The sequence below is a fragment of the Syngnathus leptorhynchus genome, chromosome 5, assembly GCF_054491065.1.
Source record: "Syngnathus leptorhynchus isolate UIUO chromosome 5, UIUO_Slep, whole genome shotgun sequence".
NCBI lineage: Eukaryota > Metazoa > Chordata > Actinopteri > Syngnathiformes > Syngnathidae > Syngnathus > Syngnathus leptorhynchus.
In genome coordinates, this window is record NC_141199.1 from 2131879 (window position 1) to 2151176 (window position 19298).

Genomic DNA, 19298 nt, shown 5'->3' on the forward strand with positions numbered 1-19298 from the left:
GCTTCAACAGAAATATGCACAACTTCCGGTGAATTTCAAAATACATTTCCGCTTTGCTTCCGAACGACAAATAACTCTTTCTCTTTGTGTATGCTTCATTATATAAAAAACATTTCTTAGCATAAAGTATACATTAAATAAATCAGTTTTAAGGACACAAAACAAACATCAACACTAATAGATCTAGCCTCTGATACCAATTACATAAAACACAAGGCTGCAAAAGAACTGAACCAGGGAAGCGAGGACGTTAAACAAGTGGTTCATGGAGTGAGAAGCATGAAGGCAATGGTAACGACCAAGCGTTACTTACTGAGAATCAGGCTGAGCACTCCTAAAGGAACCCTGAAGTTGCACCAACTTGTGTGTTACCGACTTGAGAAAATAGCAGAAATCCACAAACAGGAATCAGCAAAGAAACTTCAAAGCTTTGAGTCGTTTGTTGAAATCTTCCTGTTCAGCAGTCGGTGACCACCGATTCCATAGTTGATAGGCATCTTTGGCTGCCTTAGTTCGTGTCTCAGGGTGTCTTATGTAGGTGGTGTCTGTACTCAGTGCCCGCCTAAACTACAACCGAAACTTCTCGCTCTCCAAGACTTGTCCAAAGCAGTTCTTGTATCAAGGTTTTAACACCCTTCATTGTTTTCTCACGCTCCTGCTCCGTTCTTTCCATGTCAGCTCGTTGGTCCTCGCTTACCTCTTGTGTGTCCTCGACATTAGCTGCCTTGCACATTGCCGCTTCAACCTCCTCATTGGATTCCAGGACTTGTGAGCCCCTCTAGTGTTAGCTTATTGAATGTTGTAGTTGCTCTGGAGACATCCACGAAGGTCCTAATTATTCGGTAGGCCAGTTGTGTGAAGAGTCTTTTAATTGTTGTTCCTCTCCAATTTGAGCTCATCGACTGACTTACATCGATACATGACATTGATTTTTGTCCAGCTTGTACTGGTTTTTCACTGTCTTTCACTGTATTTTGACTGCACAGCTTTCTTCACTTGGTTTAATTAGTCAGTGAAAAACCTTCAACGCATGAAATTACAAACAATAATAAGAAGGCGGCACGGTGAAGCACTGGTGAGCACATCCACCTCATAGTTCAGAGGATGCGGGTTCGATTCCATCTCCGACCCTCACTGTGTGAAGCTTTGCATGTTCTCCCCGTGCTTGCGTGGCTTTTCTCCGGGCACTTCGGTTTCCTCCGACATCCCAAAAACATGCTTGGTAGGCACTCTGAATTGCCCATAGATGTGAGTGCAAGTGCAGATGGTTGTTTGTCTCTGTGTACCCTGCGATTGGCTGGCAACCAGTTCAGGGTGTCCCCTGCCTACTGCCCAATGACAGCTGGGTTGGCTCCAGCACACCCGCGACCCCCGTGGGGACAAAGTGGTACAGAAAATGGATGGATGGACTTTAACGTCATACACAACAAAACACCAAAATCACAAAATAATAACCCATAGTCCTTTCATTGTTTATGATCACTGTGAGTGGGCGCAGTAGTATTTGCAGAGTTCATTGTGAAAAGACAGAGCTCACCAGTAGTCCGTGGGTTGTTGCCTCTCCCCGTGCAGCGTCACTGACAGCGTTTCTGATCTGTCCTTGGTGTGCGAGAGTTTAAGTCAGGAAGTGCCTGTCACTAATGATCTAATTAACGGACGCCTTAACGCGCGCAAACCGGGAAGGGACAGGGGAGAACGCACTGACACCCGGGCAAGAGCGCCTGCCCGTACGTGTTCCCGTTCATATGCGCCTTCTCCTTGTGGCTCGCTTCGAGGCGCGCAGGTCTCCGCGACAGAACGTATTAAGAAAGAAATATCAAAATTAGCTTTCTGGGGTCTTTAATGAAAAAAAAAAAGACAGAATACAGTTCAAGCAAATTACAGTCCTAGGAGTTTTCTCTGCCATCTATAGTAGCGCTTAGTTTTTTTAGACTTAGCAAGTCGAAGAAGATATATTCAGTGTTTATTTGATAAAACTGTAGACAAATGAACCTAGGATGACAGCCAATAATACACAGCAACAGAAGATCATCATTTGTTTCTTCGCAGCATGCAAGAGAAGGACATAAACACAAAACATGTAAGTATACAACAAAGAAATATCCATAACATCATATATGATTTACATACAGTGGTACCTTGACTTATGAGTTTACCTTGTTCTGTCTATTGTGTGTAACTTCAATTATTTGTATCTCAAAGCAACTTGTACTGAACAGAAATGAATACAAATCCCATGAACTCATTTGATACCAGCCATTTTCACTGGCACAACCCCCTAAATACCAATCTTACTGGATTTTGACTGACCTTTCAAGGTCCACAGAATATTAGAGAGCTGGAGAGACGGCAATCGAAAATGAACTGGCCCCCACCTTCGTGTGCAACGCAACTCGATTCAATATAAGCACTACAAAGAACTTCCTGCTTTTTCTGATATTGCATTGGGGCACTGTCAGAGAGAAAGGCCCAGCGCTGATTTGTAAACCTTTTTCCTGAAAGCAGACTTAATATAATCAGCTGATTTTTAACTAATCAGATTTGAGTTTGATTTGTGTGAATATTTTTTCCTTAGAAGAAAATGAACACGCGTTTAAGAGGTTGGACACAAGTAATTACCATATTGGCATACTTATATTCATGCCCTGAATACAAGATGACCCCCCCTCTTTTTTAAGAATCAAGTTTGAAAAAAGAATTTTTGAACACCAAATTTAATTTTATACAGAAAATGGTGCTTACGTATTATCGGGAGGACCTTTAAAAAAACGACTCAAAAATTAAAGTAAATTATTTATTGAAACGATAACATTACATTTGTAATTCCGGAGGCCAGAACGTCGCAATTGCTTCCAAAAGTGACTCAAGAGCTATGGAGCTCCGGGGCTATGGAGCTCCGGGGCTATGGAGCTATGGAGCTCCGGGGCTATGGAGCTCCGGGGCTATGGAGCTATGGAGCTCCGGGGCTATGGAGCTCCGGGGCTATGGAGCTATGGCGCTCCGGGGCTATGGAGCTCCGGGGCTATGGAGCTATGGAGCTCCGGGGCTATGGAGCTCCGGGGCTATGGAGCTCCGGGGCTATGGAGCTATGGAGCTCCGGGGCTATGGAGCTCCGGGGCTATGGAGCTCCGGGGCTATGGAGCTATGGAACTATGGATCTAGATCTTCATACTAACCAACAAACCATGTGAAAAAAAAGAAAAAGTAAAAATCAAAGGTCCTCCCGATAATACGTAAGCACCCAGAAAATAGTTACAGTACATCTGAAACAAATGATTATAACAATATATTCGAGAGAAAAAGCATGTTATTTTGGCTCATTCAAATCATGCAAAAACTGTCTATCACATCTTAATATCTGAACATTTAAATATGTAAACCAAAGTGCAACCACATTTGTAAATGAATGGCTTATGGTTTTAAAATGTAAATAAACCAATTTACTGTGATAAAACAACAAAATTGCAATAACTGCATTAACCATCAAAGTTAAGTCTAACTGTAACTGTAGTCTTGAAACAAATCTGAATAAGGAAAAACATTGCAATAAAAAAATTCGACACTGCTACCAATATTGTGGGGGAATTTTGGTTGTATTTTGAGAGAAAGCAGGGTGGGGGTGAGAGTGAACAGTTTTCGAAGGTCACCTCTGCAAACCCTCTTCACTGATTTCAGTTTGCAGATGTGACCCTCGAAAACTGTTCAGTCTCACCCCCACGCTGCTTTCTTTCAAAATATTCTCTTGCAAGACGCGAAAGTCAGACTGCTTTCAAGCACCTCTGTATCACACAGGGTCTTGATGTCTTTCTCCGCTTGCAAGCGTAAAATGGGCAAACTCTCACATGTGGTTCTTGCATAAAAGGTAGAGTGGGCGAAACTCTATCAACAGGGTATCTGCGGGGTTGTAAAAGGTATTACAAGATCGTATATGAAGGCCATTAAAAAGTATTATAAAGTAGTAAATGCCATCTGACAAGGTATTACATTTTTGAACAGCTATCCACCTGTAAGGCCTATGCTCTAAAAATCACGTAATTTCATTTATTATGTACTAAATCATAGTATGTGCGAGCAGGACCTGTGTCCTCAAGTATGTTGTAGTTTGCGGCGTTAATGCAATGCTGTGGATGCCAACAATCATAAAAAAAAGTTCAATTTCGTCTATCAGTGTGTGTGCACAATAAAAACGTCATCAAATTAATTCGCGCCTACACAATATTCCCTGGTAATGGAGGCAAAATAAAGTCATGAGGAAATGTAAGTTTTTCGATATCTGGTTGGAGGACTCTATCTTTAAAGACTGACTTAGGCCAGTTATTGGTAACAACCGAGAGGCTTATTGTCTGTATATAGTGTACAGTAATCCCTCGTTTATCGCGGATAATTGGTTCCAAGACCACCCGCGATATGTGAAGATCTATGAAGTAGTGTCACCCTTTTTTTAAACATACATACAGTGTACAGTGTTTGTGTATCAATAAGTGTATATTAAACCATATAAGTGCATATGTTATCATTAGAACATCAAATAATAGTTTCAAACATGCAAATACTATATTAATACCAGTGACGTGCGGTCAGAGGAGGCGAGAGGCCGTGCCTCCCCTGCCATCATGAAAAGGGGAAAAAACAAATTAAATTGTTTTAATTATAAAGTCATTTTCCTTTTAATTTCAGTATTTTTGTATCATTTTCAACCAAAATCGCTGAATTTTTATAGTTATTTTAAAACCGAAGACGATTTCGCTCGTAGGAGCCAACTTCCTGCCTTGCCTCCTCTGAGGATTGCGTAATCACACAGCTGCCTATCCTGACAGGCTATGCACTTAGACTGAACTGCTGTCTGTCTCTATGTCGCTGATTTCAAACTGAAGAGAGAGCAACAGCAATGTGTACATGTTCTATTAGGTTGGACAATCTCTGTACAATGTGATGCTCATATATGTACAATTCTTTTATTATTTTATGTAAACATAACTGCTCAATCAGAACACCAATACAACACACGCCCCCCACACTCAGGTACGAAATGGTCATGTGACAAGTTCCCGCCTTTCCGGACAGTATAAAACAAGCTGACCTGGAAACAGAAGCTGTTGTTTCATCTGGTGCCGTGCCTTGTGTACTGACCGCCATTAAACAACCCAAGATCTTGCCAATAAAGAACCAACTCTATCCTCCACATCTTTGTTTTCCTGGCTCAACATCGGACATCCCGCGCAACATGCAACAAAACACTGTGGCTATATTAACTAATTTCCGTAGTTAAGCTGATGTACATAATATCTAGTGGTTTTTGTCATCTGTCTGTCACGTCGTGTTTCTTTAGATGAACAAAACGGCTTTGAAAAGAGACCATACGGAGGCTACGAAAAAAATGTTCTCCAGCCTTAAAGCAGGGGGTTCTAGTGATCCCGGGATGCTTCGTGCGCCCACCTGTAGAATAAGTGATCTCCAGTTTAAATTTACAGTGAACAACTGAGGAGCAGTCGTCTATTTATTTCGTTTTACATTCGTGTTTTTTGTTTTTGTTTTTACATTTCCTTTTACAATGGAGGATTAGATATCCAAACGATTTTTAACTATGGATTTTCGGTCGAAGCAGGAGGTCATCCGGAAAGGAAGACCAACTCCGGAGTTAAAATGTTTGATTCGGACAACCGGAGCAAGTCTTTTCAAACGGAGTTGTACGCACGATCGAAAACAAGTTTTTGATTCCATGTGCTTTATTGAGTGTTTTTATGTGTGAAGACTGATGATATGGGATTTCAATTATAATAGTTCAAATTAAATAATGAATAAGCTACTCTAGAGCAGCGATCCCCAACCTTTTTTGTGACACGGTTAGGTGTCGGACAAATTGACGTGACGTCAGTGCCTCCCCAGTCATGAACCTCACCGCACGTCACTGATTAATACGGAGTATAAATGACATGAGAAAATAATGTAAAAATATAAATATGATACGTGTGTGACATGTATATGTAGTTAAAGTATACTGTACATACTGTAAATATGTTTTCGAACTCTTATTATTATAACAACTTTTTTATAACAAGGTACAAGTGTACATACTGTAAATATATTTTTATAACTATTTTATTAGATAACGTTTTTATAACAAGGTACAATACTGTAAATATGTTTTTTTAATAAAAAGGTACCAGTGTACGTACTGCAATTGTATGGACACTCCCTGCCTTCTGCTGGCGTGTGGGCAACTTTCGTGCCATAATTCCTCAATTTAGTAGGTTAATTTTGAATTTGTGATTTTTTGGGGTGGGGGAGAAAAATTCGCGATGTGCTGAAGCCGCAATAATCGAAACGCAATGTAGCAAGGGGTATATAGTGTGCATTGTCTGTTAAAAACAAAAACAAAATGTGAATATTGTCTGGATGGGGCTAAATGCCGTCAAGTCGCGCATGGAGTCAAACCCTAGCCAACAGTTAAAGATAGGTCGACGGGGTGGACAGTTTAACGTTTCAATCTTCTGCAGTAGTGGGACGGCTACATTACTGCAAACCTCCACAACTCCCCACCAATAGTCAAAAGCTTTGCGTGCGGCAAGGACAGACCGGCTACGTGTTTTGTTTAGCGTCATACTTCAAGAACAAGAAGCGAGTTACGAGTGACACAAAGAAAAATGGACATTTTTTTTTAGGAAATGACTGTGCAATTTCAAGATACAGTGGAGCCTCGGTTTTTGACCACAATCCGCTCCAGAAAGTTGTTCGAGAAGTCAATCGTTCGAATTCCGAACCATGTTTTCCCAGTAAAAATAATGGCGAAAAATATAAATCCGTTCCAAGCCAAAAAACGGCTTTTTTAAGCATTTTTTCAGTTGTGCATTTTTGTCCGATCGCGGAACTGCAGCGCACCGCCAAACGCGCAACCGTAGCGTATCGTCGAACGCGCAACAGAAGCGCGTCGCCGACCGCGCAACTGCACCGCGCTGGTCGCATTATTGTGACAGAGCCGTCGCGGAAATTTAGAAAATGATTTTAAAGTCCTGATTTCTTTCCAAAATTTAAGTGGACCTCAGTGCACAGGGAGCCAAATTTTGTCCCATCGCGCAACTGCAGGGCACCGCCGAACGCGCAAACGTAGCGCATCGCCGACCGCAACTACACCACGCTGGTCGCATTATTGTGACAGAGCCGTCGCTGAAATTTAGAAAATATTTTTAAAGTCCTGATGTACTTTCCAAAATTTGAGCGGACCTCAGTGCGCAGGGAGCTTAATTTTGTCCGATCGCGCAACCGCAGCACGTCGGGCGCTCACTGTCACATTGCTTTAAGGGCCTCTTTGTGTTTTAGGATGGCTTTACTGCTCCCACTTGCTTCCTTTAGAGGCATGCTTAGAGTGGATGCAATACTCAGAGTAACGAGAATGTAATAACGAACGGAGTCAATTGGCATGGGGGTCCTTTCGGCTCATCTCGCGAGGTTCAACAACTGAAATTTCGTCTGACATCTGAAGCAAAAAATCTCGAATTTTTTGTTTGAATACCGATTTGTTCGAGAACCAGGACGTTCAAAAACCGAGGTTCCACTGTATTTTGGTTCCAAATTCCTGGGCCCTGCAAAGATAGATGATCTGTCACAGCACATCATTTCCACGTGTAAGAGAGTGAACAACACCTTCTTCACCTTCATCTTCTTCCGCTTATCCGGGGTCGGGTCGCGGGGGCAGCAGCTTTAGGAGGGACTCCCAGACCTCCCTCTCCCCAGCCACTTCCTCCAGCTCATCCCGGGGGATCCCAAGGCGTTCCCAGGCCAGCCGAGAGACGTAGTCTCTCCAGCGCGTCCTGGGTCGACCCGGGGTCTCCTACCAGTGGGACATGCCCGGAACACCTCCCCAGGGAGGCGTCCAGGAGGCATCCTGATGAGATCCCCGAGCCACCTCATCTGGCTCCTCTCAACGTGGAGGAGCAGGGGCTCTACTCCGAGTCTCTCCCGGATGATCGAGCTTCTCACCCTATCTCTAAGGGAGAGCCCGGACACCCTGCGGAGGAAACTCATTTCAGCCGCTTGTATCCTGGATCTCGTTCTTTCGGTCACGACCCATAGCTCGTGACCATAGGTGAGGGTAGGAGCCTAGATCGACCGGTAAATCGAGAGCTTTGCCATTTGGCTCAGCTCTCTCTTCACCATGACGGACCGGTACAGAGTCCGCATTACAGCCGACGCTGCACCGATCCGCCTGTCGATCTCGCGCTCCATCCTGCCCTCACTCGTGAACAAGACCCCAAGATACTTGAACTCCTCCACTTGGGGCAGGATCTCATCCCCGATCCGGAGAGGGCATTCCACCCTTTTCCGACTGAGGACCATGGACTCGGATTTGGAGGTGCTGACCCTCATCCCGACCGCTTCACACTCGGCTGCGAACCGCTCCAGTGAGAGCTGGAGATCACGGACTGAAGAAGCCAACAGCACCACGTCATCTGCAAAAAGCAGTGACGCGATGCTGAGGTCTCCAAACCGGACCCCCTCAACGCCTTGGCTGCGCCTAGAAATTCTGTCCATAATAATTGTGAACAGAATCGGTGACAAAGGGGAGCCCAGCCATTCCTTCACTGGGAATGAATCCGACTTACTGCCGGAAATGCGAACCAAACTCTGGCATCGGTGATACAGGGACCGAACCGCCCTTATCAGTTGGCTCGGCACCCCGTACTCCCGAAGCACCCTCCAGAGAACCTCCCGAGGGACACGGTCGAACGCCTTCTCCAAGTCCACAAAACACATGTGGACTGGTTGGGCGAACTCCCATGCACCCTTGAGGATCCTGCCGAGGGTGTAGAGCTGGTCCACTGTTCCACGGCCAGGACGAAAGCCACACTGCTCCTCCTGAATCCGAGGTTCGACCTCCCGACGGATGCTTACCAGGGAGGCTGAGGAGTGTGATTCCCCTGTAATTGGAACACACCCTCCGGTCCCCCTTCTTAAACAGGGGAACCACCACCCCAGTCTGCCAATCCAGAGGCACCGTCCCCGATGTCCACGCAATGCTGTAGAGGCGTGTCAGCCATGACAGCCCCACAACATCCAGAGCCTTTAAGAATGCCGGGCGGATCTCATCCACCCCCGGGGCACTGCCACCGAGGAGTTTTTTAACTACCTCAGTGACTTCAACCCAAGAGATTGGAGAGTCCCCCTCAGAGTCCTCAGGCCCTGCTTCCACAACGGAAGGCGTGTCGGTGGAATTGAGGAGGTCTTCGAAGTATTCCCCCCACCGACTCACGACATCCCGAGTCGAGGTCAGCAGCACACCATCTCCACTGTAAATCGTGTTGACCGTGCACTGCTTCCCCCTCCCGAGACGCCGGATGGTGGACCAGAATTTCCTCGAAGCCCTCCGGAAGTCATTCTCCATTTCTCCATGGCCTCGCCAAACTCCTCCCACGCCCGAATTTTTGCCTCAGCAACCACCAAAGCCGCGTTCCGCTTGGCCATCCGGTACCTGTCAGCTGCCTCCGGAGTCCAAAACGGCCCTATAGGACTCCTTCTTCAGCTTGACGGCATCCCTTACCGCCGGTGTCCACCAGGATTGCCGCCACGACAGGCACCAACAACCTTACGGCCACAGCTCCGGTCGGCTGCCTCAACAATGGAGGCGCGGAACAAGGTCCACTCGGACTCAATGTCCCCCGCATCCCCCGGGACGTGGGAAAAGCTCTGCCGGAGGTGGGAGTTGAAGCTCTTCCTGACAGGGGATTCTGCCAGACGTTCCCAGCAGACCCTCACAAAGCGTTTGGGTCTGCCAGGTCGGACCGGCATCTTCCCCCACCATCGGAGCCAACCCACCACCAGGTGGTGATCAGTTGACAGCTCCGCCCCTCTCTTCACCCGAGTGTCCAAAACATGCGGCCGCAAATCCGATGACACGACTACAAGGTCGATCAACGAACTGCGGCCTAGGGTGTCCTGGTGCCAAGTGCACACATGGACACCCTTATGCTTGAACATGGTGTTCATTATAGAAAATCCGTGTCGAGCACAGAATTCCAATAATAGAACACCGCTCGGGTTCAGATCGGGGGGGCCGTTCCTCCCAATCACGCCCTTCCAGGTCTCACTGTCATTGCCCACGTGAGCATTGAAGTCACCCAGTAGAACGATGGAGTCCCCAGAAGGAGCGCTCTCCAGCACTTCCTCCAGGGACTCCAAGAAGGGTGGGTACTCTGAGCTGCCGTTTGGTGCATAGACACAAACAACAGTCAGGACCCATCCCCCCACCCGAAGGCGGAGGGAGGCTACCCTCTCGCTCACCGGGGTGAACCCCAATGTGCAGGCGCCCAGCCAGGGGGCAATAAGTATGCCAACACCTGCTCGACGCCTCTCACCGTGGGCAAGTCCAGAGTGGAAGAGAGTCCAGCCCCTCTCGAGAGGGTTTGTACCAGAGCCCAAACTATGTGTGGAGGCAAGTCCGACTATGTCTAGTCGGAACCTTTCTGCCTCACACACCAGCTCAGGCTCCTTTCCAGCCAGAGAGGTGACATTCCATGTCCCTAGAGCCAGCCTCTCCAGCCGGGGATCGGACCGCCAAGGTCCCCGCCTTTGGTCGCCGCCCAGCTCACTATGCACCCGACCCCTTTGGCCCCTCCTATAGGTGGTGAGCCCATTGGAAGGGGGACCCACGTTTTCTTTTCGGGCTATGCCCGACCGGACCCCATGACGTGAACAACAATAAATAATAAATATACAGAATACAATACAATTTCTGAAAATATAATTTTTCCAATTTATCTCATTGCTAAACGTTTGCCAAACAATGATCTGTCACAGCACTTCATTTCCACGTGTAAGAGAGTGAACTAAGAATAAATAGTAAATATATATTTTTATGTTAGAAAAATACAGTTTATAAAAATATAGTTTTTCTAACTTATCTCACTGCCAAACGACTGCTCTATATTGTATCTAACCATATTTGTAGGCTAAGGTTATTCATGCTTGTGTGTGCGCGGGAGAGAGAGACAGAACTATCAGTAAATAATAAATACCGTAATTTTCGGACTATAAGTCGCGTTTTTTTTTATAGTTTGGGTGGGAGGGTGACTTGTACCCAGGAGCGACTTATATGTGAATTTTTTCACAAATTCTCAAAAATCCGCGATGTAGTGAAACTGCGATAAACGAACCGCGATGTAGCAAGGAATTACTGTCATTTGAACTGCAAGTGACGTCAGCAGCGCGGCGGTTGTTTACATAAGGGCAAAGGATTAGATCACAGGATGACGAAGATGACAAAGGGCCCCACGTTTGAAGGATTTAATGATTTGGAGTGACACAAGGTTTGAAAAACTTGTTTATCCATCCATCCATCCATCCATCCATCCATCCATCTTCTTCCACTTATCCGGGGTCGGGTCGCGGAGGCAGCAGCTTTAGGAGGGACTCCCAGACTTCCCTCTCCCCAGCCACTTCATCCAGCTCATCCCGGAAATCCCAAGGGGTTCCCAGGCCAGCTTTGAGACATAGTCTCTTCAGCGCATCCTGGGTCGTCCCCGGGGTCTCCTACCGGTGTGACATGCCCAGAACACCTCCCCAGGGAGGCGTCCAGGAGGCATCCTGATTAGATGCCCGAGCCACCTCATCTGGCTCCTCTCCACGTGGAGGAGCAGCGGCTCTACTCCGAGTCTCTCCCGGATGACCGAGCTTCTCAACCTATCTCTAAGGGAGAGCCTGGACACCCTGCGGAGGAAACTCATTTCGGCCGCTTGTATCCTGGATCTCGTTCTTTCGGTCACGACCCATAGCTCGTGACCATAGGTGAGGGCAGGAGCATAGATCGACCATAGGTGAGGGCAGGAGCATAGATCGACCGGTAAATCGAGAGCTTTGCCTTTTGGCTCAGCTCTCTCTTCACCACGACGGACCGGTACAGAGTTGGCAATACTGCCGACGCTGCACCGATCCGCCTGTCGATCTCGCGCTCCATCCTTCCCTTACTCGTGAACAAGACCCCAAGATACTTAAACTCCTCCACTTGGGGCAGGATCTCATCCCCAATCCGAAGAGGGCATTCCACCCTTTTCCGACCGAGGACCATGGACTCGGATTTGGAGGTGCTGACCCCGATCCCGACCATTTCATACTCGGCTGCGAACCGCTCCAGTGAGAGCTGGAGATCACGGCCTGAAGAAGCCAACAGCACCACGTCATCTGCAAAAAGCAGTGACGAGACGCTGAGGTCCCCAAACCGGACCCCCTCAACGCCTCGGCTGCGCCTAGAAATTCTGTCCATAAAAATTATGAACAGAATCGGTGACAAAGGGCAGCCTTGGCAGAGTCCAACCCTCATTGGGAACTAATCCGACTTACTGCCGGAAATGCGGACCAAACTCTGGCATCGGTGATACAGGGACCGAACCGCCCTTATCAGTTGACTCGGCACCCCGTACTCCCGAAGCACCCTCCACAGAACCTCCCGAGGGACACGGTCGAACGCCCTCTCCAAATCCACAAAACACATGTGGACTGGTTGGGCGAACTCCCATGCACCCTCGAGGATCCTGCCGAGGGTGTAGAGCTGGTCCACTGTTCCACGGCCAGGACGAAAGCCACACTGCTCCTCTTGAATCCGAGGCTCGACCTCCCGACGGATCCTCCTCTCCATCACCCCTGAATAGACCTTACCATGGAGGTTGAGGATTGTGATTCCCTGTAATCCCACAGGTAATCTCTGTAGTCCCACTTGGACTCCAGTCCCCCTTCTTAAAGAGGGGGACCACCACCCCAGTCTGCCAATCCAGAGGCACCGTCCCCGATGTCCACGCAATGCTGTAGAGGCGTGTCAGCCATGACAGCCCCACAACATCCAGAGGCTTTAAGAACTCCGGGCGGATCTCATCCACCCCCGGGGCCCTGCCACCGAGGAGTTTTTTAACTACCTCAGTGACTTTGGAAGGCATGCCGGTGGAATTGAGGGGGTCTTCGAAGTATTCCCCCCACCGACTCACGACGTCCCGAGTCGAGGTTAGCAGCACACCATCTCCACTGTAAACAGCGTTGACTGCTTCCCCCTCCTGAGACGCCGGATGGTGGACCAGAATTTCCTTGAAGCCGTCCGGAAGTCATTCTCCATGGCCTTGCCAAACTCCTCCCACGCCCGAATTTTTGCCTCAGCAACCACCGAAGCCGCGTTCCACTTGGCCATCCGGTACCTGTCAGCTGCCCCCGGTTCCCGCAGGCCAAAACGGCCCGATAGGACTCCTTCTTCAGCTTGACGGCATCCCTTACTGCCGGTGTCCACCAGCGAGTTCGGGGATATCCGCCACGACAGGCACCAACAACCTTATGGCCACAGCTCCGGTCGACTGCCTCAACAATGGAGGAGCGGAACATGGTCCACTCGGACTCAATGTCCCCCGCCTCCCTCGGGACGTGGGAAAAGCTCTGCCAGAGGTCGGAGTTGAAGCTCTTCCTTACAGGGGATTCTGCCAGACATTCCCAGCAGACCCTCACAGAGCGTTTGGGTCTGCCAGGTCGGACCGGCATCTTCCCCCACCATCGGAGCTTACCCACCACCAGGTGTTCGCAGCCGAGTGTGAATGTCACCTCTCTGGCTGGTAATTACTTTATTCATATTTATAACATTTCAAGAGCATACAACCATCAGTTGACAACTCCGCCTCCTGCACACATGGACAGCCTTATGTTTGAACATGGTGTTCATTATAGGAAATCCATGTCGAGCACAGAAGTCCAACAATAGAACACCGCTCGGGTTCAGATCGGGGGGGCCGTTCCTCCCAATCACGCCCTTCCAGGTCTCACTGTCATTGCCTACGTGAGAAGTCACCCAGCAGAACAATGGAGTCCCCAGAAGGAGCGCTCTTCAGCACTTCCTCCAGGGACTCCAAGAAGGGTGGCTACTCTGAGCTGCCGTTTGGTGCATAGACACAAACAACAGTCAGGACCCGTCCCCCCACCCGAAGGCGGAGGGAGGCTACCCTCTCGCTCACCGGGGTGAACCCCAATGTGCAGGCACCCAGCTGGGGGGCAATAAGTATGCCAACACCTGCTCGACGCCTCTCACCGTGGGCATCTCCAGAGTGGAAGAGAGTCCAGCCCCTCTCGAGAGGGCTTGTACCAGAGCCCAAACTATGTCTGGAGGCAAGTCCGACTATGTCTAGTCGGAACTTTTCTGCCTCACACACCAGCTCGGGCTCCTTTCCAGCCAGAGAGTTGACATTCCATGTCCCTAGAGCCAGCCTCTGCAGCCGGAGATCGGACCGCCAAGGTCCCCATCTTTGGCCGCCGCCCAGCTCACTTTGCACCCAACCCCTTTGGCCCCTCCTATAGGTGGTGAGCCCATGGGAAGGGGGACCCACGTTTTCTTTTTGGGCTATGCCCAGCCGGGTCCCATGGGCGATGGCCCGGCCACCAGGCGCTCGCCTTCGAGCCCCACCTCCTGGCCTGGCTCCAGAGGGGGGCCCCGGTGACCCGCATCCGGGCGAGGGAAAACTAAGTCCATTTTCGTTTGTCGTCATAAAGGGCTTTGGTGAGCCGTGCTTTGTCTGGCCCCTCACCTAGGACCCTTTTGCCATGGGTGACCCTACCAGGGGCATGAAGCCTCAGACAACATGGCTCCTAGGATCACAGGGGCACGCAAACCCCTCCAGCACAATAAGGTGACGACTCACGGATAAAACACTATTTATAATTATATTATTTAGACATTATTTTTTGTATGTCATTTATACTACATACTGTAGAGAAAAAGGGGACCAGCACGGATGATAGCAATATGCAAACAGGGCATGAGAGGTTGTCTTTCACAGTTGTGCTTGGTTGCCATGGTAATGGACAAAAACAATCACCTACGGTAATTTTTTTTAAGAGGAAGACGCTGCCTAAAGGAGTTTCCAGCCAGAGTCACTGATAAGGCAAATCAATAGGGCTGGATGGATAAGAAGGAAATGAGAGGATGGCTGAGAGAGGTGTACATGAAGAGACCGGGTGTTTTTTTCCACACACGGCCCTCCCTGTTCATCTGAGACTTCATGCACGCCCATCTCACAGCTGTTGTAAAAGCCAAGTTCAGAAAATGAATTAGAATTCTGCCATCATTCCAGGAGGATTAACAAAGGAACTCCAACTGCTGAACAGTCACGTGTCTGCGTCACCTGCCACCTAGGTGCTCCTTTTTCTCTGCATCAGCCGGTCAAACAGTACTTGTTCCCGCTTAGTGTACTGATTATTTCAACTCCGGACTCTCGTCTTCACTCTGTCAGTTCATCCTTTTACCCTGCCCGTGACGCCACCCCTGTGCTCACTCTGCTCTGCCCGAATGATTCCCGTTGCCAATGTTGCCAAATCGCTTTGCTCGCCGCCTGTCCTGACCACTTTCCCATCTTTGACCACGCTTTGATCGCCGCCTGCCCTGACCACCTGCTTGCCCCTGACCAGGACTATCAATCCAGTCTTCCACTTCCCCTTTGCCCTTTTTCAATAAAGATCCGTACCTCACTTGGTCATCCTGCGTTGATTGTGACATGGACATTGGTGTAAACAGGGCTTTCAAAGTCAAGTTCCAAGCAGCGTGGGAGTAATGGATGTTAGCGACCACTCGTTTACTAAAAGTGGCATTCCACATCAATTGCAAATCTTTCCATCATTCCAGGAAGATTAACAAAGGAACTCCAACTGCTGGACATTGGTGTGAACAAGGCATGCATAGTCAAGTAGTAAGCAACGTGAGAGCAATGGATGACAGACAGCGACCACACATTTACTAAAACTGGCATTACACATCAACGACAAACACATTTACTAAGATTCAGAGACAGCGCTGAGCAAGTTACGCCATCATATGTGAATAGAATGTGGATGCCTGAAAAAAGGCATCAGCTTTATCTGTTATCCGTGCTTTCTGAAAAGCCAAGATCATTACAACAAGACTGACTCCAACAATGACGACAAGGAACTTAGCATGTTAAATGGCAAACTTGCCGAGCTGTTTAATTCAGACAGCAGATGAGGACTTTGATGGATTTGTGGATAAATATTGCTGAACAATAATGTAAGTAAGCACGTCCGCCTCACAGTTAGGAGGGTGCGGGTTCGATTCCACCTCCGGCCCTCCCTGTGTGGAGTTTGCATGTTCTCCCCGTGTCCGCGTGGGTTTTCTCTGGGCACTCCGGTTTCCTTCCACATCCCCAAAACATGCTTGATAGGCCGATTGAGCACTCCAAATTGTCCCTAGGTGTGAGAGCGAGTGCGAATGGTTGTTCGTCTCTGTGTGCCCTGCGATTGGTTGGCAACCAGTTCAGGGTGTCCCCCGCCTACTGCCCGATGACGGCTGGGATAGGCTCCAGCACGCCCGCGACCCCCGTGGGGACCAAGCGGTTCAGAAAATGAATGAATGAATGAATGAATGAATGAATGAATGAATGAATGAATGATGTAAGTACAGTCCGAAACATTGTTAAATAGTTGAATGAAGTACAACAAAACTCGCTGTCTTGTTTCCACTACCTTTTTTGTATAGCATATGCATGCATGCGTCCTATAATGCGGTGCGTCGTATGTGTGTGTTAAGTACAGAAATGACTCCTGTAATTGAGTCTCCACATTTTAACCCGAACGCCTTATGGTGGGAAAAATACAGTATTAGGAATAATGACGGAAGGGTGACCAAGTTGCAGACAAAAGACGGAGAATAAGAATTTGGTAAACTGCCCACCTCTGTCCACTCCCTTCATGACCGTCACTCTGTTGTTGTTGTTGTTGTTGTTTTTTTAACTATGCCTACAAAACAAAAATACTATTCAAAATGCCCCAATGGCTGTCAAGAGTGTTGTAAAAAGAAGAAAAAAAGTAAGATTTTTGAAAATTGTTGTCAATTTTTTGGACTGGAGAAAAACTATAAAATCATTCAATTCTTGTGAAAATAATATAAAATCAGTTTAGCAATTATAGTTCTAAAAAAGTTAAAAAATCCGAATCTCTTAAGTAGTCAGCAGTGACAGTTTTTGTTCACACCTTGCAGATCCGCTGGGTGGATTGGCATAAATTATGAAGGGACTTCCTAAGCCAATTTATTAGTGAACCGAGGTTCCACAAAGCTGTTCCACCTTGATTGCTCCATTTTTTCCTACCACTGGAGTGGTACTAGAAGTGCACCCCGCCCCCCCCACCAAAAAATTAACCTTGCTACCTTGAATACCTTACCTCAAAAACATCAGAAATCAGGACTTCATTAAATCAAGGCACCGCTGCATATATGTACTATTTAGTACAATATTTAAAATCATATTTCTCGTTATTCCTAAAATAAACTTTGTCTATTTATTTCAAAATAGTAAAACGATGATTATGTACAAAAAACAGTAACCATCACCCTAATCGTCATTATGCTATGATTATTTGATCTCATATAAAACTCAGAAATTAATAAGGTAAAACAAGTGAAATATTTAAAATAAGTAACTTGAGAAAATCAAGCCAAACTTACCCTGCGTGCTTCTTGTTGGAACTTGGCTGCTTTCTTGGTGTCAGCAACTGCTCTTTCTACAAAGCCCACTGATTGGTCCATGTTACTTTCAATTCTGTCAATCATGCCACCCTAAATAATGGAAGGCAAGAAACAAAGAACAAACATAGACACACATTCTCCAGATGACAGATAAAAATTGTGATTCCAGAGTCATTCATTCACGGCACTTATGATGGGTGGCACCATCAAAGTTTAAACTTTAATCAGGGATTAGTAAAACCATGTTTAAAAGTGAGGTGATCTGGTTTTAAAATTAAGCAGACCTCTGTTGCATCGTTGCATCTCAGTTTCGTAAAAATCTGTTTAATCCAATTTACAGAGATGATTGTGGATATTGAAATAATAAATAATTATGGATTTAAATGTATAGACTGTTGCTACACCACTGCTCTTTTTCCTCTCTCTCGATAAAACATTATGGCTTGTATCTGACTGAGGGACAGAGGTTTGGTTTGCGAATATTTGGACGTAACGAATATTGTTTTTTGGTTAGGGTTTATCCGAAGTTACAGACGTTTGCTAGACACTCGCGAACATCGTTTCTTGTCATTATGACGTTTTGAGTCCCCTGACAGGAGTGCGGTGTCTGCCACGTGCGCGCACACATGGACATTCACCACTCAGTGAAGTATGGTTTTGGATTGTTGCTCGTTAGCAAAAATGTTTGCCTATTTTAATTTGTTCACTTGATCTGCTACATTATAATGGCTTGGCATCTTAAACTTTTCCGTCTTTGACATCAACTTGCTGAGTGAATTAATGGAGCAAAATAGAAGAAAAGAAACAGACATGGTAACAAAGAAATGGAGCATACAGTGGCAGCAACTGCCTGACAGTTGGTATAATAGATATAATTGTGGAAAAAGCAAAAAAAACCCAAAAAACAACTAAAAACTAAAGCCACGATTTCATTGCATTTCTGTTATGGTCATGTATGACAGTTCAGTTGATCCAGTCTTCCTGTTCAACTCAAAAACTGTTTCCTTAATAAACCAGTATCTTTTCACCTCTTTATCTTTAAATTCAAGATGATTGAGCCAATCAATTTTCCATCCATCCATCCATCCATCCATCCATCCATCCATCCATCCATCCATCCATCCATCCATCCATCCATCCATCCATCCATCCATTTTCTATACCGCTTGTCCCCACAGGGGTCATGGGCGTGCTGGAGCCAATCCCAGCCGTCATCAAACAGTAGGCGTTGGACACCCTGAACCGGTTGCCAGCCAATCACAGGGCACACAGACAAACAACCATTCTCGCTTGCACTCACATCTAGGGACAATTTGTAAGGCTCAATCAGCCAACCAACCATGGATTTTGGGATGTGGGAGAAAACCTGAGTGCGCAGAGAAAACCCACGGGGGCACGGGGAGAACATGCAAACTCCATTCAGGGAGGGCCAGAGGTGGAATCAAACCTGCACCCTCCTAACTGTGAGGCGTGCTAGCCAGTGCACCACCGAGGCCCGTATATGCTATATATATATATATATATATATATATATATATATATATATATATATTCCCTCATTTATCGCGGAGAAATGGTTTCAAGACCACTCGCATTACGTGAAAATCCGCAAAGTAGTGTCACCCTTTCTTTTTTACCGAACCGGACCCCCCTATCAATTTTCTTCAAGAAAATTCAATATTTTTGGTAAACTTTATGAAATAGTTAAAATCTAATTGGTTTTAATAGTACAAATTAAGATGAGGTCTAAAGAGAATTTTAAATTTAATCTGTGTAATTTTAAACTTGGTCTAAAGTTTGCTTCAATGAA

The 19298-nt window shown here is 46.9% G+C and overlaps 1 protein-coding gene across 2 annotated transcripts in view; it reads right to left on the reverse strand.

Annotated features, from left to right (window-relative positions):
- Positions 1-19298, reverse strand: part of LOC147056226 (syntaxin-3-like) — a 58340-nt gene that overhangs the window by 28335 nt on the left and 10707 nt on the right. The window contains exons 9-10 of one of the 2 annotated variants that reach the window (XM_085912054.1): positions 17468-17578; positions 1837-2041 (exon numbers count right to left, since the gene is read on the reverse strand). In XM_085912054.1, the coding sequence (XP_085768180.1) occupies positions 1964-2041; positions 17468-17578 (189 nt within the window). In that variant the 3' untranslated portion in view covers positions 1837-1963. Of the gene's footprint in view, positions 1-1836; positions 2042-17467; positions 17579-19298 lie in introns of those variants that run through there. The other variant, XM_085912053.1, reaches the window with a different exon arrangement.